This window comes from Orcinus orca, chromosome 11 (assembly GCF_937001465.1).
Source record: "Orcinus orca chromosome 11, mOrcOrc1.1, whole genome shotgun sequence".
In the NCBI taxonomy this organism is placed as follows: domain Eukaryota; kingdom Metazoa; phylum Chordata; class Mammalia; order Artiodactyla; family Delphinidae; genus Orcinus; species Orcinus orca.
In genome coordinates, this window is record NC_064569.1 from 41,734,288 (window position 1) to 41,761,217 (window position 26,930).

At 57.0% G+C, this 26,930-nt stretch overlaps 1 protein-coding gene across 1 annotated transcript; it reads right to left on the reverse strand.

Moving 5' to 3' along the window:
• Positions 1 to 1,910: 1,910 nt before the first annotated feature.
• On the reverse strand, positions 1,911 to 26,930 carry FIGNL2 (fidgetin like 2). The gene is made up of 2 exons (XM_004274304.3): positions 26,704 to 26,930; positions 1,911 to 4,040 (listed from the first exon to the last, which is right to left on the reverse strand). The coding sequence occupies exon 2, from the start codon at positions 4,027 to 4,029 to the stop codon at positions 2,059 to 2,061; it is 1,971 nt and encodes a 656-aa protein (XP_004274352.2). The 5' UTR covers positions 4,030 to 4,040; positions 26,704 to 26,930; the 3' UTR covers positions 1,911 to 2,058.

Consider the following 26,930-nt stretch of genomic DNA (forward strand, 5'->3'; position numbering starts at 1 on the left):
AGGACCTGCTCACTCCCTGCTCCCCGCAAGGGCCTTTCAGAGCCAAGACCCTGCACCCACTGCTTCTGAGGCACCAAAGCCCTGCAATCAGCCAGCTCCAAGGAGTGGAAGGCCAGGGACCAAGGGGGGAAAAGGGGGAAAACAGAGCAGCTTTCCTTTTAGCACTCCTAAGCCAGCACAGGCCCTTAGCACCTTGGCACCTGAAATGTCCCCCACGAACTTCCTTCCAGCTAGTAGTGGGAGGTGGTACAGAGACTGCAGGAGCTGTAAGGGTGGCAAGGAACAGGAAAGGCGGCTAGGGTGGGAGAAAGAGTTGGGGTGACAGCTTGTCCCCCCCACCTTTGGACCAAAGGTCAGAGCTGTGAAATGGGCTCCCTGAGGGGGAGGGGCGAACTGCCAAAGCCCCATCAAAGGAGAGCTGGTGGGAAGAAGAATATGGTTCTCACGAGGAAGGGTGCCCAAGCCTGGGCTTCCGGGGGGAAAGTCTGGGTGGGACTGAGAATAAACCCCCAATGTTTATTCAGGGGAACACAGCCTGCCCATCTCTTTCACCCTCTCATAGCCCCTGGAGCTCTAGACCTAGGACCCTACGAGAATGGGGGAGGTACAAGTCCCCACAGAACCTCCTCCTGTAAAGGATGCTCATTCACCCCTCCTCAGGGCCTCCCAGCAGGCCCGGGAGGCGGAGTCTGTAGTCAGTTTTGTGCCCAACCACTTGTGGCCAGACTATCTTCCCTCCCAAGGAAATCTCCTTAGCGTGAGTTACAGGAGACCCCTGCCTAGACAAGGGCCAGGTGGGATGACCTCTCTGGGGACTTTCTGCCTGGATCATCTTCCCATTTGGACCCTCTCAGCCTACTTTCTGGGTCTGGGGCAGGCAGTAGACAAGGGCATCCCAACTCTGGATAACCAACCCTCCACGGAAAACACCCCACTAAGCTGAGGGGTGGGCCCAGCAGGAAGGGAACAAGACCTGCCTCCTCCCAAATTCCACAACACACCCCCCCTCACCCCTACCTACAACCTTGGGCCTGAGCAGGAAGCCCTAGCAATACATTCTGCTTCTGTCCCAAGAAGCACAGGGGTTTAAGTGTGGCCTCTGGGTCTTCCTCTCCCCTTCCCCACTCAGAAAGGTCTCACTTTCTGAGTCTTCTGGGAGAACCTGCTTCCCTGGGAGTGAAGGGGTAGGTGGGGACACACACAGGAGAGCAGCCAAAATCTAACATTCTTTCTGAGGTCAGTTTCTTCCTGAGTTGTCAAAAGAAAAAGAAAAACAGCAAATTCTACACATCTTACAAAAATAAGAGGCCTAAAATATTAAACAAGCTACATTTCTGGGATTTCCCCCCTCAAAAACAAATAACAACAAAAAACCCTTCTTTGGGTGGTTCTTTTTTTTTTTTTTTTTTTTTTGCTTGACTCCCACAGACCTAAGGTTTCAGCTGGGTGATGGATACGGGGTGGGAGGGGACTCCCTACCCCTCCTCTTCAGCCCCTAAACCTCCAGATCTCCTGAAAGGGACACTGCAGACTTTGAATGTGAGAGACAGAAGGCAGGGAGAGGGACCAAGAGACAAGAGAGGCTGGAGAGCAAGGGATGGAGACAGAAGCACAGAGGGTGATAGATGGAGAGACAGGGGAGGGAGAAGCAAAAGAGAAACAGGGCCAGCGCCGGGGGGAGGTATGGTCAGTGACAAAGCGACGGGGAAAGAAAACTACGCGAACGCAGAGAAAGGGGGAAGTGGAGGAGGGGGAGGGAGCCATTCAGAAAGCAAGGAGACAAAAGGATTGTGGCGAGAGAGCAGGAGTTCCTTCGGCCCCGGGCCGGCCGTCCGCGGGGCGGAGATGGCGAGCTTCCCGTCCACAATAAATAGGAAAAACCTGAGTACACAGCGCATACGGCATCTATCTGCCTAGCAGAAGCATTTTCCTTCCCACGAAACAAAAACATCCACAGAGAGAAGGCAGCCCCCTTCTCTCCCCCACCCCATATCCCTCACTCCGCGAACAGAGGGCCGGGGAGGGGGGCGGCGGCTCCCGCGGCCTCACGGAGCGCCTTCAGTGTCCGAAGCCGTACATTTTGTCCCACTCCACGAACGAGTCCAGCTCCTTGGGCGAGGCCCTAGGGCCCACCTTGGCCAGCGCCGCCTCCAAGTCCTTGTAGGAGAGGGGGCGCTGTAGCCCCGGGAGGCCCGCCCCGGCCGCCGCCTGCTGGCACAGCTGCCCCAACTCGCCCCCGGAGAAGCCCTGGGTGCCCTGCACCAGGGCCGCCAGCTCCCGCTCGCTCAGCGCGCAGCCCTGCTGGGCCAGCGCCCGCTGCAGGATCTGCCCGCGGGCCGGGCCGTCGGGCAGCGTCACGTAGAAGCGGAGAGCGAAGCGCCGGCGAGTCGCCTCGTCCAGGGCCGCGGGCCGCGAGGTGGTGCCCACGACCAGCACGCCGTCAGCTCCCGCGCCGCAGCCGCCGTCCAGACAGGCCAGGAGCGGCGCCTGCAGCGCGCCCGCGGCGCTCGTGCCGTCCTCCCGAGCTGACAGCAGCGCGTCCAGCTCGCTGATAAGGAGCACCGCGGGCGGGCGGCAGCGCGCAGCCGCGAAAGCGGCCTGGAGGAGGCGCGTGCCCTCGGCGGAGCCCGGCGCGGCCAGCGTGGCTCCGCGCAGGCGCAGCAGCGTGGCGCCCAGCTGCGTGGCGAGGCAGCGGCCCAGCAGCGCTTTGCCGGCGCCCCGCGGCCCAAAGAGCAGCACGGTCAGCGGCGGGCGCGGGCTGCCGGGGTAGGCGGGCGGCCTCAGCAGGGGCCACACCAGCTCCTCCTCCAGCGCCGCCTTGAGCGCGCCCTGGCCCGCTACGTCCGCCCACTGCACCGGCGGCCCGCAGTCCACCATCTTGCTGGTCACCAGCTCCAGAGCCCCCGGATCCACACCTTTGGGAGGCTCCCCGGACGGCACCGCGAAGCCCCCGCGGGGAGCCGGCGCCGGGGATCGCTCCGGAAACTTCTCAAAGGGCTCGAGTTGCGGGCCGTAGACGGGGGAGCCCAGGACCTTGAGGGGAACGCCGCCACCGTACTTGCCTGATGCCTCCTCCGCCGCTCCCGGCGGCTTCGCCCGGAACCCGTTGCCCCGACACTCGCCGTTGTCCGCGGCGGGGTAGGAGGCGCCGTCGGCCGCCGGGGCCTTGGCGGGCTCGAAGGCGTACTTGCGGTAGCGGCCCTCGCCGCCTTCGTCGGCCGCCTTGCGCTTCAGCGACACTCCGGCCTCCGAGGCCCCCTGGAAGCCGTAGGAGGAGGGCGGTGGGCGGGACGGGGCGGGTGTGGGCAGGGGCGTGGGCGCCGCCAAGCCCGAGGTTAGGTAGGGGGCCGGGGGCGGGGCGGGCGGCGGCGGGAGGGTCCCATAGCCCGGCTGCGCGGCGTAGCCTCCCGCTGGGTAGTTGTACAGAGGCCCAGAGGGGCCATAGCCCGGCGGGGGCGGGGGCTGCAGGAGCGCGGCCGGGGGAGGCGGGGGCAGCGCGGCGCCGGTCTGCGTACAGTAACCGGGCGCCAGGTACCCCCCGCCGTAGCCCGCCGCGTACTCGGGCGCTGCCGACGGGCCCCCGCACGCGTTGCCGGCGTAGAGGGGTTCAGGTAGGTTACCGGCTAAAACCGGGGAACCCCCGAGGCCCCCGGAGCCGCCCCCAGTGCCCGACTTGGTTCCCGGGAGGCCCTCGTGGAGCGAGGCCAAGGGGTAGGGGGTCTCCGGCCCCGGCCAGGGCTCGGGGTCCCCCTTGGCGCCGTTGAGGAAGGCGGCGTCGCCGTAGCCGCCCAGGGTGGGGCGCTCGTAAGGCGAGTCCAGGACCCCCGAGTACTTCTCTGCGTAGCGCTTGAGGAGGTTGGAGGCAGTGAGGGCAGAGATGTCGTCGTGTGCCCAAGCATAGTGGCAGCGCTGGCGACCCCCGGGGGGCAACTCCAATTTGTGGGCCGGCGACGGGGTGGTGGAGGAGACGTCCAGGTGCTGCTCTGGCCACTGGTTGAGGGGCTGGGCGTGTTCCGGTGTCCAGTGCATCTTCGACAGAGCTTCAGGCAAGAGAGAGAAGAGTCTAGTGAGACCCTGCAGAGCCTCTGAGAGCCCGTCGACTGCCAGCCACAGGCCGACCTTCTTAAACCTTAGCTTGGGACAGGCTGGTTTTCCTGCATCCACCCACACCGTTCCACCCTCCCTAGGCCGTCTTCTGGCACCAAAAACACCATATTTGACTTGCTCCTCATGTCCCACAATTAAGTTATCTGAAAATACTTTCCGCAGATCCAAGATGGATCTGAAAATGACATGTTTGGCCCTAACTTCACCTTCTAGGTAACGACTATTGTTTTGTCCTGGCCTCTCTAGCCCTGCCCTCTAGGACACATGGTCCTTACTTTTAGACCTGTTGTAGTGAAGGGTCAGGGAATGGGTAGTCCCCCCTTCCCCCACCCCCAGCCCTGGGAATAGTCAAACCCAGGTGGGGCTCATTCAGTAACAGATATTTGCTGCACACCCACCATGTGCTGGGCACTACAGAGGCACTGGGGTTGTGTAAAGGCCCCTGGCCTAGCGGTGGCCCAGCAGTCTGATAGTCCTAAGTGCTCTGTTCACCTTAGCCTTCCCTGAGGCTCCAGGGGCTCCCTTTGGGCCTGAAGTGAGGGATGCCCGTGTCAGTGGCAGCACCATATCGGCCCTGGGAAACCCCAGAGGCTGACCCAGAAGCATTCACTTCCTTTCTACTTGGTTTCTTTTAGTCTCTACCTGATGAAGTTAGAGCACCTGGGTTCCAGACCCAATTCTGCCCATGACGACTGTGTGCAAAGAGCAGGTGCTGACACCGGCCTCGTTCACAGAATGTTACACCACAGTACAAAAACTTTGTTTAGAAAAGACATATATGTCTTCTAGAGAAGATGGGACAAAGTTAGTTCACAGCAGTGCGAAGTTAGTGCACATAATAGAAAGTGGGTCACAAATTTGTCTCGGAGCTTCCCAGGAACCAAATAACTCATCTTGCAAAGTAAAAAAAAAAAAAAAACACTGTCATACTCAAAAGAAGCAAAAATGTTCCTGGCATTGAGATCATGGAACTTTTTTTCATGGACCTCAGGAAGCCGACCTGTGAGATGTAATAAAAGTGGCCTCTTCAGTGGCCGTGCTGTAAACACGGCAGAAGTGTTAACACAGCCGTTTTGTCCACTGTCCCTCAGCACCAGTCCAGGCGTGGGCCACACTGGTAAAAGGGATCCAAGGCCTGGGGAACAGCACTCGCCAGGCATATGGTTCCAACTGGGTGGCCTGATCCGAGGATAAAATCTCAAAGACTAAATGGGCCCATGACATGCCAGAGAAGATTTTTGCTGATGATGATTTTTCAAACCTAAGCTTTTGATAAGACACGTTAACCTTACAGGTTCAATATTCTTTCTTCAACAAAATTTTATCGAGGGACTTCCCTGGTGGCACAGTGGTTAAGAATCTGCCTGCCAATGCAGGGGACACAGGTTCGAGCCCTGGTCCGGGAAGATCCCACATGCCACGGAGAAACTAAGCCTGCGCACCACAACTACTGAGCCTGCATGCCACAACTACTGAGCCTGCATGCCACAACTACTGGAGCCCGTGCGCCCTAGAGGCCATGCTCCGCAACAAGAGAAGCCACTGCAATGAGAAGCCCGCGCACTACAACGAAGAGTAGCCCCCACTCGCCGTAACTAGAGAAAGCCTGTGTGCAGCAATGAAGACCCAGTGCAGCCATAAATAAATAAATAAAATTTAAAAAAATTTTTTTACTGAGCACATACTAAGAGCTGTGCTGGGCATGGGGGCAGGTTGAAAGGTGAATATGATGGTTCAACCAGGTGGAGGAGACAGACAACATCCTTTATGAGGTGGGAAAAGAGAGGTGTGTGCCCAGAGCTCTAGGGCTCGGCGGGATGTGCCATGCCTGGTTGAGAAGGCCTCACCAGGGAGGAGTATCTTTGCTGGACCTTGAAGGGTGAGAGACCAAAACTGACCAGACCGGCTAGAGGGTTCCAGCCCCTTCAAAGATGCAGGGCACAGTGCGTTGAGAAAGCCGGGGCTGGAATAGTTCATATGCCCTCTTCCCTCCTTCAAGATGCCTTACTGCCACCTTCTGGAAAATCGTCATAATAAGTCTACAAATCTACCGCGTCTATGATGTGAACTGTGCCCCTTTAGAAGTAGGGCTCCTGTGCAGTGCACAACCTACATAACCTATACGCTGTAAGCCTAGAGGGAGCACCAAGAACTGTTGGGTCCCTGGAGCCTTGCAAGTGGGTATATATGGGGGGAGTGGTAGAAGAAGAGGCTGAAAGTAATCAGACCGCTTCTCAGGCTCTCCACAGTTGCCCTTACTTGCAGCAGCCTGACTGTATCACCTCTTATGGCTGTAACCTGATGTCACTGGGTGAGGACAGTCTTTGAAAATAAAACTATTTACTCTCATCCCCGCTGCCCTAGGGAAGGCATGAGCCACGGATACTAAATCTTTAATAGAGGAGTTCTTAGATTTGTTTCGCCTCCATCTGAGAGGTGGTCCTGGCCACCAATGGCAAGAGAGCAGAGCAGAGACAGCAGAACTGAGGGTGAGGTCTGAGGGATGCAGATATGCCGCTCCTATGGAGGGGTCTCCGAAGAACAGAGGCTTTACCTATTGTCAAACGGGTAATGTCCTGGGATATCAGAAATCCCAAGTGGTTCTGCTTGCAGGGTCATATGTGGTAACATCAGAGTCATACAAATGCAAAAATTGTGTTATGACGTAGCCCCCCCAAACCTGTTTTTTTTTTAATTCACTATTATCTGTGAATATAGATAGGGAGCTTTGGCTCCTTAATATAGGGAAAAGAGATTTGAATGTGATGAGAGCACTTTCCCTGAACTTATTAAACTGGGCATGCTGGGGGAAAAGGGTGGCCCCTCCCAGAAGGACATACACAGACACAGCAAGGAAGGCTCTGGGTGTGGACTTGTTCACACACATCTCCCTCGCCCACTGCCAGATCCGCTGCCCCTCCTTGTGGCTGTCCTGCAGTATCCTCCCTGCCCCTCAGCCGGCTCCTGCCCTGGCCTGCAGCAGTCTTCACTCAGGTCCCCTCTCTCCAGACCGAGCAAGCACTCGGGCCCTGGTCCGCATCGAACCACTCCACCTCAGCCATTGTGGACTCCGGGAACCCACTACCTCTGGCCCTCCAAGCCTGTCCTCCCAGCTCCATACCCGTCTGTCTCATCTGCTCCGGGCTTAGCCCCTTGCAGGCTCTCCTAGCCCCTGCCCAAAGGGGCCCTTGTCCACCACAGCTTATCCCACCCACTTTGAGATTGCCTCTACCCTCAGTCCCCTCAGATACTGGCCTTCCGCTCCAGGCTGTTCTCTTCCGCTTTCGCCAGGGGCACGTCTCCCTCACCTCTGGCCTTCTATTTTCACCTTTATCTCCATCTGCATCCATTTTGCAGGCCAGGCGGCCTGAGGGTCCCTCCACCTCAACCCATGACCCCATCTGGCCCAGGCTGGGACCTTGCCCCATGAATGAACTATTCTTCCCCACTACCATGGCCTGGCTTCATCCCCACAGCAAGCTTAATTCTTTCCCATTTTCAGAAAGACTTCCTTTACCCTAAGTCCCCTACTAACTACCAGCCCATCTCTCTTGCCCTTCTCCTTCATTCTTCCCTCAAGTGTCACTCTCTGCCTGCAGTGATAGCAGGGTAGAGCACGCTGTGTCCCTGCCCTCACCCTCAGGCCAGTTACAGCCCTCTCCTCTCCCACGGGGAGGTGGGGCCTGCTAGTCAGGAGCTGGAGGGATCTCCCCTGGAGAGGGGCCCCACCTCCTTCCCAGGTTCATAGGGCACACTGCAGTCCCTGCATCAGCTGAGCTACACATGATGGAAGGCCTGGGGGACTGGGGGAACGTATGGGTTTTGAATCAGAGAGACCTGGGTTTGAATTCAGGTTCAAACACTCATGATGTGAGCCTGAGCACGCTGCCTAACCTCACTGAAGCTCAATTTCTCCACCTGTTAAAGGGCATGACATATGCCTTGCAGAATGGCCACGAGGATTTAAAAAGATAACATAAGTACACAGTTCAGCGTCGGATATAAAGTAGAAGGATAAATGGTACAATTAGGAACCTGAGCAGTGGCCCAACCTTGCTGAGTGAATCCGAACAAGTCACTTCCCCTTGGGGTTGGGGGAATGTGAAGAATGTTCCAGCTCTGATATGACAGACTGGTCCTTATGCCATTTCCTCTGTGTCCCCACTGGGGGCAGAGCCAGCCCCTTCTCCGTGCTTTATGCACTGTCTTGTGTAGCCCTCACAACAGCCCAATGAGAAATACTATTGTCTTCATCCCCATTTGGCAGATGAAGAGACTGAGGTACAGAGAGGTTAATACATCCCTAAGGTCACACAGCTGTTACCCAGGGGAGCAGGATTCAGACCCCAGCAGTCTAACTACAGGGCCCAGGCCCTGACCTCTTGGCTGCACTATCTCCCTGGTCTAGCCCTTGGTACTCACGGCAAGAGAAGAGCCTGAGGCCATGACACAGCCTCCACCAAGGCTGTTTCCTTGGCCCTAAGGAAACGTGTTTCGGTGTTTGCCCGGGAATGTGGCTATGCTTCAAGTGCTGTATGCTCACCCTTCAAACCTGCAGTTGGAAGCATCTCCCCCTGGGGGATCCCAAGTTAACTGTGCCCCACACGCAGAAGAATATGTGCCCTCTCACTGCAAAACAGCCCGAGTAGAGCTGTCCCTTTCACCCGCAACCTCGCCATCTGAGAAGCACTCACACCCCTAGGCTGGGCAGACACTTCCTTATTTGGGTGTGTGGGCTTCGCTGGGGGTGGCTGGGACTCTGTGGAGAAAATGCCACTTTTTGAAACTGCACCCTTTGGGGAGCAAAGGAGGTCAGGCTCCTGAAGCAACTGTTTCTCTACAGACCCTGGGAGGCTGGAACTCCATTTGACTCCACACACACAGTGCAGTCCTTCAAACTCATAGGTGGTCAATAAATAGTAACAAAGAATTGCTGGATGGAGGGGGAGGAAAGAATTCTATAAAACCCTCCCGTCACTTGTAGGAAGTCTTCCAGGATCAAAGAGGGAAGTGATTGGGCCTTTACAAATGGCCAAGGCACTCAATGCACTGATTTCAGTCCTCGTGGGCCTCTCCGATCCCCGTGGACCAGGCCCAGGACACTCCGTGCATCAGGTCTGACACAGGCTGTGATAGTGTGATTTACGATACGGGTGGGCCCGAACGAACTTTTTGGCCAGCCCAATATTTAGTCTTCATCCTCTGTTCCTGACTCACAGCTCCCCAGACCCTTGGAATTTCCTAAGCATAAGAGTGACGGGAGCATCTTTCATTATAATATTTGCTCTCTTGTCCGAGTTCCTGAAACAGCTTCAGAGCAATAAAGATGAAATTGGTCTCCTGTGATTCCTAACATGTCCCTTTCAACCACACCTGAGTTTATGTTAATGAGGTGATTTTGGGAAAGCTCCTAGGAAACCTAAAGATGAAGCCTGCTTGCAAGGGGAAGCAGCCACGATTAGAGGGTTGGAACTTTCAGCGCCCCCCACCCCACCTTCCAGGGAAAGGAGAGGCGCTGGAGATTGAGCTCCATCGCCAGTGGCCAACAGCTTAATCGCTGTTGGCTGTGTAAAAAGCCTCCACAAAAACCCCAGAGGACGGGGCTGGGAGAGCTTCTGGGCTGGTGAAAACGTGGAGGTGCTGGGAGGGTGGCTGCTGGGAAAGGGCAAGGAAGCTCCATGCATCTTCCCATATACCTGCCTTATGCGTCTCTTCCATCCCGCTGTTACTGACTTAAATCCTTTCATAATAAACCAGTAATCTAGTAAGTAAACTGGTTTCTTGAGCTCCATGAGCAACTCTAGCAAATTAATCGAACTGCAGGAGGGGGTCGTGGGAACCTCTGATTTACACCCCACACTGGTCAGAAGCACAGATAACAGCCCAGACTCGTGACTGGCATCTGAAGGGGGCAGTCTTGTAGGACTGGGCCCTTAACCCGTGGGAGCTGCCGCTACCTCCAGTAGATTGTGTCAGGATTGAGTTAAATATGGAGGACACCCAGCTGGTGTCCCAGAACTGGCTGGTGTGTGGAAAACCCACAGTTCTGGTGTTGGAAGTGAAGCAGTGTGAGAGAAAGGGGGACACACAGGAGGAGTGTTTCTCCCTCACACACGCCTCCACCCTCATTCTGACATCAAGAGGCAGCAGACGCCCTGAGCTGTCCCTACGTGACCACGGGCAAGACACTAACCTCTCCAAGCCTCACTTTCTTCAGCGTCAAATGAGATGCTGTTGATGATGGACAGCAAACTTGCTCTCACTAGGAACCCTTTAAATGAGTTTTATACAGGCTGAGGTGGGAAGGGACCCCAACCATGCAGTGTCAACACCCCCCTCCGACTCCGTAAGGGGGCCCCTAACACGCCCTCCCCATCTCACAGAAGTTCTCTGGTTCAGAATTCCCTGACCCACAGGGCTGGGGGCGGGGCAGGAAGGAGGGGCAGCTGTGTGGTGTCTCCAGTCCTGGGTGGAGAAGGGCCGATGTCACCCTCCCGGGCCAGCTCCTCGGGCTCTATTATCTCAGCCTGGGACAAAGGGGCTGGAGTGGAGAATCCCATTGTTGGGCCTCGTATGGAAATCTCATTAATCTATTCACCACGGCTCCCACAGGCCTTTTGTCCCAGGCTTTTTGTCTCTCGCTCACAACTGATGCCCCGGGGGTCTCTGGCTGCCTGGCAGAGCTTGAAGGGGACAGTTCCCCCATCCACTGGGCCCTGCCCCCTCGTGCCAACCCCCAGTTACTGCAAGAGGGGAGGAGAGGGAGGGCACCCGGGAGCCTCTGGAGGACAGGACAGGTCACCTGTCTCAGGCCTTGCACCCACCATCTAGGAAGCTGTCCCCCCAGCGCAGCTGGACCCCCAGCACCCCGCCCTAGACACAGGGCCTAGCATGGGTCGGGCTCAGTAAGTGTTTAGGGGATGAACCAGAAGAGGCCAGAGAGGCAGCTACAAAACTCTGCGCCACAAGGGCGGCAGCCCAATTTCTTCAGGTTCACAGTCTTGTTTCCGTCCAGCCAGCAAACACTTTCATATACCTTCAGAGTGCCAGCCACTGAGCAACAGCTGTCACAGGGGCAAAACCGGACCCAGCCCTTCCTTGCAACTCTACCGTCTCACAGGGAAGATGAGGTGAAAGTGGTTATGGCCATAGGAAAGAAAAGAAGAGAAAAGAAAGGAAAGGAAGAGGGATGGAGAGAAAGAAAAAGAAAGAAAGAAGGGAAGGAAGGGAAGGAAAGAATGAAAGAGCAAGAAAGAAAAGAAAAGAATGAACACTGGCAGTTGGGAGGCTGTGGAGCCTGTTTTCGGTGGGGAATCAGGGCGGCACCTAAAATGGGTCTCTGTGGACAGAAAGCACTGGGGTGTGTTCGCCACGGAGCTGAGCAGGGAGTGCCGGCACACCCGTGTCATCACTCACCACCCAACACCCCACCTAAGTAGATAGTATTTACAGATGATAAAACTGAGTCCCAGGGAGGAGGTCCTGCTTGCCCAAGGTCAAAAAGAGGGCCTCCTCCTGCTGGCCAGTGTTTTCACACCTCCACAGGCTCCGGTAAGGCAAGGATACAAATGGGGGAGCAGACCCCGGAGGGGAGCAGGGGTCTACCCAGCAGATCTCAAAACTCCCCTCCATGTCCCTAAACTCACTCCTTGGCTGGAAAAATGGTGGAGAACTGGAGCTGGGGAAGGGGGAAGGGAGAGCCATAGGGAGATGAGGAAGGGGTCACATGCCAGGAGGTGGGAATGGTCGGAGCCAAAAGACACCTGGGAAACGGCCCTGCTCAGTCCAGCCTACAGGGCTTTGCTCACCCAGGTCTACTCACTGGAAAGCTCTCCCTGTGCCAACTAGCTCGTTCCCATCTTTCAAGGCCCACGGCAGGTCCCTCCTCCTTCACGCATCCTCCTTGGCCACTCCAGCCCTAACTGACCCCTTGCCTTTCGGGGAGAGCTGGAGGAAGCCCCTCCTGGCAGTAAGAACACAGGCTGTTCTTCCTCTTGCGCCTGGATCCCGTCCCCTTTCGATGCCCAGGGACCGTGTTCCCTCAAGTCTCCCCTGTCCTGCATGACCAGCTTCCCCCTCTACTGGGTCATCCTCATCAGCCCACCAACGTGCTGCTCCTTCTCCCATCTTGGGGTTGGGGGAGCTCAAGAGGGTCTCTTGATCCCCTTCCAACTACATCCTATTGCACTCTGCTTGCTTTTTACCAAAATCAAAAACAAAACAAAAACAAGAAAGAGTTTAAAAGATGCCTATGCTACAAGTTCTGCTTCCTCCCCTCCCATTCTCTCTTGAACGCCCTCCATCCAGGCTTTCACACTCAGCGTTCCAGCTGTCTGCGTGCGCGTTGTTAAGTCTGACCGTCAGTCAGATGGCCAGTCCTCAGCTCAGCGGCATTGGACTCAGCCGGTCCCCCCTCCTTCCTGAAGCTTCTTCACTGGGCGCCCCGCCCCCTCTCCTCCTCCACCTCTTTCAGACCCTCCTTTCACCCCTCCCCTCCGAGCCTTGCTGAGCCCAGGGCTCAGTCCTTGGAGGCTTCTCTCCACATTAACTCCTTGGAGACCCCACCCAGGCTCACGGCCTTGACCATCGGCTGTGCACTGAGGATTCTCCAGCCTAGCTCCCCACCATGCACACCCCACTGGCATAGTCAACCTTCTTCCTGACCCCTCCCCGCTTAAATGTCTAATGGACACAATTGACGTGTCCAAAAATCAAACTTCTGACTTTCTCACCCAGCCCCGACCTACCCACCACCCACTACTCCCACCCTGGGTCTTCCCCACCTCAGGAAACGGCAGCCTCATCCCTTCTAGGTGCTCAGGCCAGAAACCTTGGGGTCACTTCTAACTTCTCTCTTTCACACCTCAGACCAGCAAATCAGACTGTCCCCAGCTTCCAAATCTATCCAAACTGCAGCCACCTCTCACCACTCCGGCGACATCTCTTACCCAGAGGACGGCAGCGGCCTCCCATTCTCCCCTCCCCATGTCCACTCTTGTGCCCCACTCTCTAGTCGCAACGCAGTAGCCACAGGACCTTTGAAAACATGTCTGAGCATGTCATTCTTCTGCCCAGAAGCTTCCAGAGGCTCCCATCTCACTGGGAAGAAAAGCCAGAGTCCTCCTAGTAGCCGACCTCATCCCACCCATCTGCTTCCCCTCCCCTCCGGGCCTCCCCTCCCGCCACTGTCCCCTGGCACCTCCCCTCCAGTCACACTGGCTTCCTCACTGCTCCCCGCACACTGGCTTTGCTCCCGCCTCAGAGGCCCTGGCCTTGCTGCACTCTGTGCCTGAAACACTCTTTCCCCAGGCCTCTGCACGGCTCACACCTTCACTCACTCCAGGCCTCTGCTCAACTGTCACCTCATCAGACCTGACCCCCCAACCTGATGTCCTCTGTAGCACTCATCATAATCTGACCTACTTGTGGCTTTATCTTCTTGTACCCATTGGAAAGTTACATGAAAGCAGGTACTTGGTTTTGTTCACTGTCTTATCCCAAGCACCTAGGACAGTACCTAGCGCACAGTAAGTTCTTAATAGACTCTGTAGAGTGGATGGATGGATGGATGGATGGATGAGCAAAGAGGCTTGAAAGTGCTTCTGCGTCCAAATAAAGAAAAAAACCCAGGTGACTAAATTTGAGCCCACGTGAGCTGTTGAGGGTGGCAAGAGGCAAAGCCAGGGAATTACTTCAGGAGTGGACGGGGAGGGATTGCCTGGAAGGGGAATCCGTGTCTGTGAACACCAGAGGAAATACCCAGCCCTGATCTGGCTGGAGCCGAAGGACACCCAGCCTCCCAGGGACCCCACCTGGCCTTCCTTTTTTTTTTTTTTTCTTTTTCCCCAAAAAATTCTTCCTCCTCCTCTCTTCCCCCAGCCAGGCCTCTGGGAGAGGACAAAAGGGGCAATGGAATTCCCATCAAAGGCCACCGGACACATGGTAAAGAGATCAGGGCCCTTGGGATCCTGCTTCCTCAAGGTAGTAAGGCCTCCCCGCCAGTCTGGCTCCTCTCTGGGATGGGGGTGGCAGGGGGCGTGGGGTGTGCTCTGGCCCTGGACTCCTCATATGTCAAATGCCAAACAGCAGGAGGCCGGCCAAGCAGCCCCCATCTGGGCTGTGTGTGTGCACACGCGCTGGGGGGAGGGGAGAGTGCAGAAATCCCTGCTTGTGTCCGCGGTCAGGGCCACAGACAAGCTGTGACCATCTGTTATCGTCTTGAGAGGCCAGGCCAGGGGCCGAGCACCCTTGAGGATAAACCTTCCCTTTCTCCCCGCCTTCTAGTGTTTGCAGAGAACTTGAATAATTACCATTCAGTTTCATCCTCACGACTTCCCTGATATATAAACATATTCTCCCCATTTTACAGAAGGGAAATGGAGGCTCAGAGAAGGGAGAGTGATTCTCCCAAGGCCACAACAGCTAGTAAGAGGGGAAGCTGAGATTCTCAGCCCATGCTGCCAGCCCCTCCCTATCTCAGCCTTGGCCAAGGTGCCTGGGTGCCAAACACAGGGCCCCCTCAGGGCGAGGCTCTCAGGCACAGCTCCAGCCCAAGCCTGCTCCCTATCCCCTCTTCCAGGAAGCCTTCTAGGACTGACACCCCCAAGGAAGTTCTAAGATGCTTCAAAGTCTAGAGCTCTATACAGCCACTCCTTTCCCACCCTGGGCTCTTGGTCTGTCCCTGGGTATTGGGCCCCCTCACCGGCCAGGAACTCTTAAGGGCCGCTCGGTCACCCACCCGCACTGGGGCTGGGGTGCTCTGACAGACTGGGGAGGGGGCACCGCACGCTGCGAACAACCCCGCCTAAGGTCACACAGGCAGGAAGGGATCTGCACCCAAGAGCCTGGCTTCCACCTCTGAACACAGCCTCTAATCCTGTGCTGCCCACATCGCAGCTGCTAGCCACAGGGAGCTATTTAAATTCATTAAAATGTATTATTTAGAATTAAATCACTTATAATGACTTATTAATTATTTAAAAATAAAAAATGTCTTGTTAAAGTGAAATTCAATTAAAGGAATTTCCTCGACAACACTAGCCACACTCCAAGCTCTCACTGGCCACACGCGGTAGTGGCACCTGCGTGGTCAGCACGGACGCAGAGCATCCCCACCACTGCAGGAAGTTCCATGGGAACTGTGCTGCTCTCATCCCAGCCAGGACTTGCTTCTGTAGCCGGGGTGCTTCCCACTACAGCTGGAGCCTCCGCTGCTTTCTCTTGAACTTGAACGGAGTCTCACTTCTTAGGGTCTCCAGGTAAGACATCCCTAGGACTCGGATTCCGTTCCTCAGGACTCCAGCTTCCCCAGGAGCCGGGGAGGGAGGGCAGATGAGCTGAACCCACCACCCTGCCAGCCCAACCTGTCCCACCTGACACCAGCAGAGGAGGGGCAGGCTGAAGAGGAGAGGACAGTAGGACAGGGCAGTTTGTCATCTGGCCCTCCAGGCTCTGCCTCCTTCCCTCCCCCATCAGCTGCTTAACACCCATCCCCCCTCGCCTACCATCCTCATCCTCATTAAATCCCATGGACAGATGGGGGCCGGCAGGGAAAAACGTGATCACTGTGAAAGCACTCTTCAGTGCAACAGAGTCTGGGGGTCACAGCTGTGTCCCCTGAGGTCTGGCCAGTCCTTCATGCCCGCCCTTGTGTCAGCAGTGAGAGAAGGGGGGGTACTTAGGAATCTTAGGGGGAGATTTAGGAATCTGTAGATGCTGGATTATTCTAGCAGACACAACCCCAGTTAAAAACGCAGTCAGTCATGTGGTCACTCATCCATTCAGCGCACACCGAATAAGTCCCACCACGTCAAGAGGTAATAAGAGGATGTAAAGATGGACAGGTGGGCTCCCTAACCAGCTTGACCAGGTAGGGACGTGGCTTATTCTGGACTTAATCCTCGTTCCAGGCTAGATGAAGATCCTTTGTCTCTGCCCAGTGGTCTGAGCAGGATGGACAGCCCCCCCAAACTCCCCCCAAACAGGCGCACAGCACGTGTGTGCGCTCGCGCGTGCGCACACACACACACACACACACACACACACACACACACACACACACACACACACACACACACACACTCCCAGCTGCCGCCATGAACTCCCTCCCATGGTCTTTCTAGCCAATCACAGCACTGAAGGGTAAGTCCCACTGCCCAGCGGCCCCCAGGGAGTGTATTAGCACATTTGAACCACTCAACCTGCAATGACAAAGCCTGGGGCCTTGGGAGGAGACACAGCAGGAGGGGAGGGGGGCCTGTGGGGAGCTGTCCTCCCTCCTCTCCCAGGGGAAAGCTCAGGACTAAATTAAGCATTCTGGGGCACAGAGGAATTTGGGGGCCCCAGCTCCAGCAGTGAATAAGCGATCCACAAAATCCCAATTTACACACTCACTGATCAAACGGCCCATCTACTCCCCTAGGAACTTGGGCACGGCTCCTGGGCTTTCCCCTCTCTTGCAGAAGGTCCTGGGGTGCCAGACCCAGGACAGGGCAGCCAACGCTTTATCTGAAGACTCAGTCCCACCCCCAATCCCCATGAGGCACATCCACCCCCAGGGCTTGGGGACCTGCCTGTACCCACTGCGATCTGGCTGACTGTGGTGGGACTCACCAGGTCTGCCCTCTATGCATGACAGCTCTTTTTCCCTCCTGTGCTGCCCCGGGGCTGCCGGGGCTGCCTTCAGCCTCATCAGAGCTGCTAATCACTTTTCCAGCTCTGAAGCCCTACTCTCCTGCCCACTCCCTTCTTTCCGACAGCCCCTCCATGTTTTCTCTTGACCCTCATCCTGGTGGCTGTAGCTGCTGGGAGATGCTCTAAGCCCTCTCCTTCCAGCCACACAATCTCACCCCTTCCGCAGGCTGGGAAGATATCCAGAAACACAGGGCAAGGAATACGGGTTTCCTATCCCCAATTCATCTATCTCCCTGGAGACAGCAGGTAGAGAGAACTGGCCTACTTATCACCCTTCCCCCTTCCCCCAAAGAAAACTCAATTTGTCTCCACCTACCTCGATTTTGTTTGCTTTATTTAGGCTGCCTGAAATTTCAGGAACAGAAAACCATTCTGGTTAACAGGCATCCTCTTGTAAGCTACCTACAGCTCTGGGAGGTTCTGGGCTATCAACCACTCGGCCCTCAATGAAGGTTAGCAAAGCCGATTGGCTTCTCTCCATGCCTGCTTGAGAGTGGCCCTACTGGGTAAGTAGAATTTTCATCAAGGCCAAGTAAAGTGAGTCTTCGGGGCTGGTAACTGCGTTAAGGGCAGCACAGCCCACCCTACTATGCCCTCTTCTCACTACCTGAGCTGTGTTGGAGCAGGTTAGTGGGGGCTTTAACTGCTGGGCCCTGGGACAGGACACAAAGGGAGGGAGGGCTCACCCTATGTCCATGCTTTCCGGAGGACTTGGTGGGTCAGGCTGCTATCTCCCAGAGGCCACTGCCTCCTGGACCCGGAGCTCGATCTCCATGACGTCACTGAGTGCCCCCAACAGACTGCTAGGAGGGGTTTATAGTGTGAGCCCACTGGACAGCAGGACACACTCCTTCCCTTCTTCCTCCTTTCCTCACCTTCACTGGCTGCTCCCAGGGACCCTCAAATGCAGCCTGGACTCACTGGTGACTTCAGTTAGGCAGGTGTCTGAAGACTGCCATTGGGGCTGGGGGTCTCTGAGCCCACCCTGGCAAGCCCAGGGGTCCTTCTGGAGGTCACAGTCCCACCTCCTTCCTAGGGCTCAGATGATGCATGGAGTGGGTCAGCCTCTGAGATGTGAGGCAAGTGTCTCAACCTCTCTGTTTCCTCCGGTGTGAAATGGGGGAACCAGCATGTCCCAGCGTGCCCCCACGCTGGCATGAGGGCAGTGAAGGAAGGGTGGTACTCTCAAGAGTAGCTGGAGGGAGCCAGGGGATGGGGCAAGACACCAGGCCTGGCTCTGACTTGGCTCCCAAGAGGGCTGGCCAAGCACTTCAGCCTGAAAAAGGCGGGGTCGGGGAGACACTCTGGCACAGAAGGATCCAATGCGCTTGAGAGACCCCTAGGAGAGAAGGGCACTTTCCAAGCTGGGCCCCAGAATGGAGGCATCACCCTGCAGCGTAAGGCCCCTGTCCTGCCCCTCTCGACTGCTGGCTGGGACTGTGCGGGGAACCGAGTCCCAGACCACGGCTTCCCTGGATGTCCTGCCTGAACCCTGGCCCTGCTGCCCTGTGTCCTAGAGCACCTCTCACCCACTCCTCCTCTGCCAATAGAAGGAGCCCCAGTGCCCTGCCCCCTCTCTGCCCTCTGTCCAACTTAGAAAATGCCCAGATAATGTCACATGCCCCTTCAGGTCCCTCTTGGGAACCCGCACCGTGCCAGACCCAACTTCCTCCCGAGCCACACTTTTCCTGTCCCTGGGAATCTTGGGGCGCACTCGGCCTCTCAACACAGAGTGGGCACAGCAGCGGGCACTGGCGGAGGAGGCTGTGGTCACGGCGGTTACTGGCCAGCTCCGGCAGCCCTGCTCCCCGGGGCTGGGTGAACCCTCCTAGTGCCTGTCTCCTCGTGGATCTGCGTCTGGGGCCCTTCGTCCCTTGGGACTTGGCCCTGCATGGCTGTGGGAGGGGGAGGAGGTCAGGGCTCTTGACCAGTGTTCAGTCGTAGGCCCCTTGTGCAATCTAGTAAACCTTGCGGCCTGTTCTCAAAAGTATTTGTCAGTGTATGAGATAAAAATACACAAGAGAAAACAAAGGTGTAACTATATATCGTGACAGATGTTAGCTAGACTTATTGCGGTGACCATTTCATGCTATATACAAAAATCAAATCATTGTGTTGTACACCTGAAACTAATGTTATATGTCAATGATACCTCAGTTAAGAAACAAATAACACATGGGACTACTTTGTCAATTATACCTTAATAAACCTGGGCAGGGGGTAGAATTTTTTAAATATTCAATACACGGGGCTACAAAGGGAATTAATGACATTGGAATACAACTCTATTCGTGAGCTCCTCCGGGATCACGGATCACGGGTGTTTAGCCCAAGAGACAAAGGCCCCCTCTCAGACCCCACCCCCTTCCCCCCAGCCAAGCTTAGGATCCAAGGTTGACTTGAGTCAGTTTGGGTGGCATGTGACCTCCGAAAGGCTTAAGCATTAAAGTCTGTGTGATCCTATGTTCCCGGGCCCCAAATATACCCCCCTCCCCGTGCACAGGGGTGTGTGAGAGACACCCCGCACAGGGCCAGAGCAGAGCAGAGGTAAGGGAGCAGGCCCAGGCAGCCTACGCAGGCTTCCCCAGCGGCTGCCTGCCTCTGCCCCCTCCTACTCCCTTCCCAGCCCTGGGGGAGCCGAGCTGAGTAACTCCAGCTATGCAGCCTGGCCGGTCTACCTGGGCGTGAGTGGGCAGGGCTGTCCTCCAGGGGGTGGCCCCCTCCACCTGCGGGGCCACAGGAACAGAAAGAGAAATGGGGGGGGATGGTGCTAGGCGAAAACCAAACAACAACCACAGCAACTCCTGTCTGCTCTGGTCTGGGTCCCCAGCACACGTGCCAAGCACTGCTGTAAGCACGTGAGCGCATGTAATCCTCACAATAACCCCAGGAAGGAAGTACGACTGTTACTCCCATGCTACAGAGGAGGAAACTGAGGCATAGTTAACTCGTCGAAGTCACCAAGCTAGGACATGGTGCTGGGTGGCAGCTCTGTGCAGGCCCTCGGCTCTCCCCCACCCCATCCTCGAATGAGACGAATCTGCCATGAAAGATTTCTGCCTTAATGTTAGCTGTCTGAGAACATGTAGGTTGTCTCTGGAAGTGATAAGCTCCCCATCAGTAGAGGCATTCAACACGAGAGGCTGCCTACAGGGTGGGGCACTCTTGGGCAAGTTGATGGGCTCTTCCTCTCTTCTCTGCAATTTTTCTGGGTCATCCCCACTTACATGTCTAATAGGCACTGCAAACCCAACAAGTCTAAAAGCTGAACTCCTGACCAACCCCACCCCGATGAGGCAGCTCCATCTTTCCCAATAAGGGGCTCAAACCCCAAAACTCTGACCCAAGAGGGCTACAGTATGGAAGATGGTGACAGGAGGATGGGCATCCCACACAGAACACAGGATACCTGGAAAAGGAGCCCCTTCCTAGAGGGGTGAGCGTCTGGCCACCAATGACCTCTGTCTCTCTGAGGAGCTGGGTGGGAGGGGCGATCCCCCCTGGTGGCCAAAGTCCCCCTGGCGCCCCTCTGCCCCAACAGAAACCTCCAGGTAGATTGGGTAGATGTGGAAGAACATGAGGCAGCGGGAGGTGTCTTTTTGCAGTATAACCCGAATCTCGCCAGTTTTCTTTCCCCACTGGTCTGGAAAGAAGAAAAACCACCCCAGACTCTCAAGCATCCAAGGGCCCAACAGGCCAGACAGCAGCAGGTGGACGTTCCCAGTTTCCTAATTCCCACTGTCAACAGGATGGAGCTGCCCCATCGGGGTGGGGTGGGCCGGAGCTCGGTTTTTAGACTTGTTGGGTTTGCAGTGCCTATTAGACATGTAAGTGGGGATGACCCAGAAAAATTGCAGAGAGGAGAGGAAGAGCCCGAATTAGGGCCTCTGTCACCTATGAACAGCCTCCCTCGGGAAAAAGAAGTCTCCTCGGGACTCTGCTGAAGATGCAAAGCCCTGCTGTGAAGGGAGTGGTCTTTTCCCAAGTCTCTCCTCTCCATCCCATCCTGGGTCCTGTCTACCGCTCCCCAGCTCAAGCACCTTCGGAGGCTCCCTCCTACGCAGGGAAAACGAGGAGAGTGGTTCTGAAAGCTCAGCCTGTCCTTTGGCCTATCCGCTGGTCCTTGACTGTCTTGTAAGCTCCTGGAAAGGGGGAGCACATCAGAAATAATGCTTGTTGGATGAAAGCCTGTCCGGATAAAGTATCTGGGCCTGGCTCAGGGCCCTGCTGAGTGTGAGGTGAGTGTAGCAGTGCTTCACGTGGGTACCTGCAGCAAAGCAAACAGCGCCAGGGCTAAGGATGGGATCTGCTCCTTCCAGGCCACACGGGAAGCCGAGGGTTGTTATGGAAGATCCGAGGCAGGAAAGCCCCACTCAGGGGCTGGTATGTAGGTGCCTGGGGAGTGTGTGGGGAGTCTCAGGGGCCCAGGAATCCCGGCCCAGGACCTGGCATGGTGCCAGCACCCAGCAGGTGTTCTACCCAGGTTTGTTAGAATAAAATGCAGCCTCTTTGCCACATCTTCCCATCCATCCCCGATTGATTGATTCCAGCACTGAGCAGGGGATCAGGTGGCTTGAATCTGCCAGGCGGTGAGGGGAGGCAGGGGGGAGGCAGCTTCCACCTCCCGGATTCCAGAGGTAGCCAAGCTGGCTCCCCTCTCACCTACCTCCTGAGCCCCCGCTCCTGCCCTGACTCTACTTCGGAGAGAGCTTCAAAGATGGCCTGGGCAAACCCTGCCCTGGGCCAGAACTTTCACACTCATGTCCCCTTTTTCTCCTTGCTCCTGCGCTGGGAGTTGGTTCTCTGCAGTGGGTACTGAATCACCACGTGGGTCACCAGAGGTAGGCATGTACTTCAGAGACAAAGGACACACTATGTGAAACCAACACCTCTATCACCTACGAACTCACTCACTAGTGTTCTTACCCCCATTTTGCAGATGAAGACATAGAGACACAAACAGAGTATGTGACTTGTCCAGGGCAATTAGACCTGATTAGTGGCAGGGTCACTGCAGCCCAGGGCTTGGCCCCTCGGGTGGGGGGCATGATTGGTCATCATAAATTTGGGATTAGGGCCTACGGAGGTTGGTCCGAGGCCACTGCCTAATGCTACCATTCACTGAGGACACCCCACCCCTCCACCAGTCCCCAAGGTGAATTGCAAAGGCTGACTGTCCACGCCTCCTTACCAAAGGAAAAGAGAGCCAGGCACCTGGATGCCTCCCACTGCAATCCCTTCTCCATTTTCCTGCTGGCCCAAGTAGGAAAATGTCAACATCAACAGCAATCACAGACGTCCCAACTCACGATGGTTTGACTTACAACTCTTTGACTTCACAGTGGTGCGATACGCATTCAGTAGAAAGCGTACTTTGAATTGTGAATGTTGATCTTTTCCCAGGCTAGCGATCAACATGCAGTACGATCCTCTCTCGTGACGCTGGGCAGTGGCAGTGAGCCGCAGCTCCCGCCGGCTAGCCATGCCATCACGAGGTAAACAACTGATACGAAACAACCATTTTGCGCCCATTAAACCACTGTGTTGTTCACTTTCGGTACAGTCTTCAATAACTTACATGAGATACTGAACACTTTATTATAAAGTACGCTTTGTGTTTGATGATTTTGCCCAACTGTAAGCTCACGGAAGTTTTCCGGTCACCTGTAAGGTAGGCTAGGTTAAGCTATGATGTTCAGTAGGCTAGGTGCATTAAATGTGTTTTTGACTTACAATAATTTTAACTTACGATGGTTTTATCGGGACATAACCCCATCGTAAGTCAAGGAGGATCTGTATAGCCCTGAGCTCTGTCCCCTGCGTTTCTGACCAGGCCCTCACAGGCCCACAGTCCTTCAAGACTGGGACTCAGGGCTTCCGGCCCCTGCCTCATTTAATCCTCACGACAATGTTTATGAGGAGGGCACCATGATTAGTCCCACTTCTCAGATGAGATATAGAATATTTAATAAGCACTATGTACGTAAATATTAGCTATGATTCATCAAGTCGCTTACGAGAGTGCTCAGAGGAGAGCTAGACTCTCTTGCCACGCATCCTTGCTCCTGGGGATGAGTGGGTCCTACAACAAAACAACCCCTGGACCTCCTCTCTCCAGGTGACACAATCAGAGGTGACTAGCCCATACCCCGACCCAGGCAGTGTGAACCCTTCCCGCGCAGAGGCTGGCCCAGCAGCTCCGTCCGATGCCCCTGGTCTCTTGGCTCATCCTGTCCACCTTCCATGGAGACAGCACCACGTGGAGGGCAGGAGTGCTGGGCTGCAGGCCCCACTCTGCTCTCAGCACGTCAGGGGGGTCTGGATTGGGGGGAGGGTTTCCTGATGTAGGGTTCCCATGGGTGTCACGGGGTCCAAGGACCCTCTAAAGCAGAAGGCAAAGTCTAGTATCGAGTGATGGAAGAGCATTTTTCTGGGGATGGCTTTTGAGGGGTCTGTAGATCAAAAAAAGTTATGCACCCAGGACTGGGTCATCTGGAAGACCCTCCCATTCCTAGTATTCTTGGGCTACATGCATTGAAACATAAACCGCACCCCTCATCCTTCAAGGCCGACCTCAGCACTCAAGCCACTCTGGAAAACTCTAAGATTTCTTGCTTCTTTGACTGCGGCATAAGGCTTGGGACCCACGTAGCCTTGTAGGGCCTCTCCTGCTTTGCTCTTCCTCACTAGCCTGCCAGCTCCAAGAAGGGAGCAGGGCCAGCCCAGGGCTGAGATGGCAGAAGGCATCGGTATACCCCATGGTCGGCCTAGTGGGGCTTACCCCAGCCCACAGCCTCTGTCCCCGGGAAGGCAGAGGCTCTCGGGGTTGTGGACCCCAGGTGTACCCGGCCTCGGGTCCACCTCTCTCCACAGCGGCCCTGGAACCTCACTGAGCCATGCTCCCGCAAAGAACCTGGTTTTCATTAAATCGGGTAGAGGAGTCATTAGCCGCCAGCCAAGTCAAGAAGCAGCAGACTTCTGCTAGAAGGCATGGGGAGAGCAAGGGAGACCAGCCTGTCCCCTGCGATCCCTGGCTGACAGAGGTGGGGGGAGGGGGAGGCGGGAAGGCTGGGCTCCTAAGGGTCCAGCAGCTGCAGCAGGAGGAGCTGGGGGTGGAGAGTGGGGGCAGTCTTGGCCCAGATAATAAGCAATTGTTAATGTGATCCATATGGATCCTGACTGGTCTCTCTGTTTAACAGGATGATAGTGGCAGGGAAAGAATGCTGGTCTGTGGGGAAAGGAAGGGGCAAAGTCCTCCCCGGACTTGGGGATGGGGGAGGGTCAGCAAATGAGGAGGAGGAAGAGAGCCACCCAGGGGTCTCCCCCCACCCAGGAGCACAGAGTTATTTGCCTGCAAGTGTTCAGATGCCATGCTTTGCAGGCTGCCCTTACAAAACCCCTTTTATTCAGCCCACAAATATTTATGGAGCACCCACAAGGTGCCAGGCATCCCCAGTGGGGACGGGGCACGGGGAAGTATATGCTCCACCCTGTCCTCCAGGAGGAAAAGCCTAGCGTGGACTCAGCCTCAGAGGCTGACAGGAGGCACAGGTGCAGGGTTAGGAGAACATGTAGGGAGGAGCAAGTGACAAGAGCTGCGGGCTCTGGAGACCGTATATGGAGGACGTGTGGCATCCGAGTTGGGCCTTGAAGAATGAGGAGGTTGTGGAGAGACAGGGACAATGGGAAAGCATTTGGCTGAGGGGACAGCCAGAGCGAAGGCAGAGAGGCGTGAAATTGCGTGGAGAGAGTCTGAGGTCTCAGCAATAAAGCTGCAGCCCAGGCAGGGGAGGGGAGGGGAGGGGCGGGGATTCTTGCTCCATAAAAAGCTGTGGCCATGGATGACCAGGAGGAAGGCAGGAAAGGGCTCTGAGAACAGCACACTCGGGCCTGGTCCCTCTCCTGCCCCGCTCCAGTCGGCGCAGTGGGATTGTCCACTCATGGGATCCCCAGCCCAGCCCAGCCCACCCTCACACCACAGCCCGAGAATCCCGCAGGCCCTCGGAAAGCCAAACTCATCCCTGGGTCTCTCAGCCCTCCTCTTCTTCTCCTGAGGAGACGGGGGGCCCCCTGAAAAGTGGGGGTTATTGGGCCTCCCCCGGAGCAGCTCCACTGCCCCACAGAACTAATTCCCTTTGGCGCAAGAGGGCTTTCCCCCGAGAAGATATTACAGGGAGGGCACGAGGGTCGCTCCTTACAGGGGCGGCTGCTGAGGACACCAGTGGAATCAAGTGGAAATAAATGAAATGGCGTTAAATACGGGAGAGGGGGATTTACGAGGCCTGTCACCCGGTGGAGCGAAGCTGGCCGGCAGGCCCCGCCCCTTTCTCGCCCACCCCAGTTAAGTCCCGTCCCGCCCCCTGCCCGGCCGCTCCCGCGGCCGCCGGGTACCGGCGTGCGGCTGGGTCCCCGCGGCGCTCAGCCACGAGCCGCGCAGCGCGTCCGTCCTCCGGGGTCACAGCGCAGCGGAGGACGGCGCTTGCTCCCGGCTAGGAGCTCCGGGATGGGGGATCTGAGGAACCCCAGCCCGGCCGCTTCCAGGACGATGCACAGGGGGTCAGGTTGGACTCTGGGGCTCCCCTGTGCAGGGTCAGAGTTCTTTGGACCACTGCATCACCTGGCCCACTCCAGCGACTCCACAGGGAAGGCTCTGGGCCCCGAGAACCGAGAAGTTCTCCCGCCCCGCGGAAGCCCAGAGTGGGCTTCGAAACGGATACCCATTCCTCGCTGCCTGGCCGACGGCTGGAGTCCGCTCAGCCGCGGCAGCCCGCGCGGACGACAACACAAACATTCTTCCGTCCTCTATTCTCCTCCAAATTAGGTATCCATGGAGACAGGGCCTGGCAGCCTGACAGCCCCACGGCCTAATCCTGATTTAGTGACCGTCCCTTTAACAGCCCACCCACCCGTCCACCCACCGCTGCGCTCTGGACTCCTGGCTGCCTGTGGACGCAGACTCCAGGCCACTTACACTCGCCCCCGCGTAGACCCCTTCCCAGGCCTCCTCCGCCCAGGGGCCGAGAAGGGGGCGTACATTTGCTGAGCACCTACTGTGTGCCCAACCCTAGCGGAGGACCCTCTATCGAGCGGGTTCCTTAGCAAGGGAATCTCTGTGTAGACAGACCAAGAGAGGGCTCTTGGAGCGGGGAAGTTTAAAGGGCTCTCGGGAGAGAGGGCCGGGAGCTCAGAGGGTCACCCTCGCAGCCTGTAGCGCACGGGTGAAGGTAAGTTGCTTCCTGCAACACCCCGACTCTGAGATGGGGGCTATGCTCTCCCGGGCCAGAAGAGAAGAAAGGCAGGGGTTGGGCGTGAGGGACGCAGGACCCGCAGGGCCCGAAGTGGCCTCAGTCTCCTGTCACTGCCCCGTCACGATGCTGGGGAATCTCCGGGCCTGGAACCCAGTCCCCACCCCCCTCCCTCACACACAGGGGCCGCTGGACAAAGACCTGACGGAGTGGGAGGGGCCTCGGGCCGGCCCTCGGGCTCCGGACACTGGATCCTTCTGGGACCCGAACCCGCAAATTCTGGTTCCCCACCCCCAATCCCGCAGGCTACCCCCAGAGCCTGCTGCTCGCTATTGCTGCAGCCTCCGCACCAAAGGGGGCGGCGAAGAGGGTGCCCGTCGGCTGCGGAGAGGAGAGCCCCTTCTCTGCCCGCCCCCTCCCCCCGGGAAGTGACCCTCGGCTCCCACGCACCCGCTGGGGTCTCTCGCTGGCCTTGCCCTTCGACCCCCGCCTCGCTGAACCCCGCGCCCCGCAGCCCCCGCCCTCTCCGGCCCTCGCACTGCCCCGCGCCCGCGGACAAAGCTCCGGACACCCCGACCGAACGAACGGTCACCACCCCCTGACCCCGGCCCGCCCGCGCGCTCCCGTGCCTGCCCCCGCCGGGCCCGCGGCCCCGTACCTCGGCATCCCGGCCGGGTCCTAGGTGAGTGTGCGCGGCCTGGGGGGGCGTCCGGCCCCGGGGCTGGGGCGCGGGCCGGGGGCGACAGGCCGGGGCTGGGGGGCAGCGGCGCTCACCATCCTGGAGCCGCTACTGCTGCGGCTGCTGCGGCCGCCGCGGGCGGGAGCGGGACTGGGCAGTGGGGGTGGCCGGACAAGGGGCCGTCCCGGCTCCCCCCGCAGGCAGGA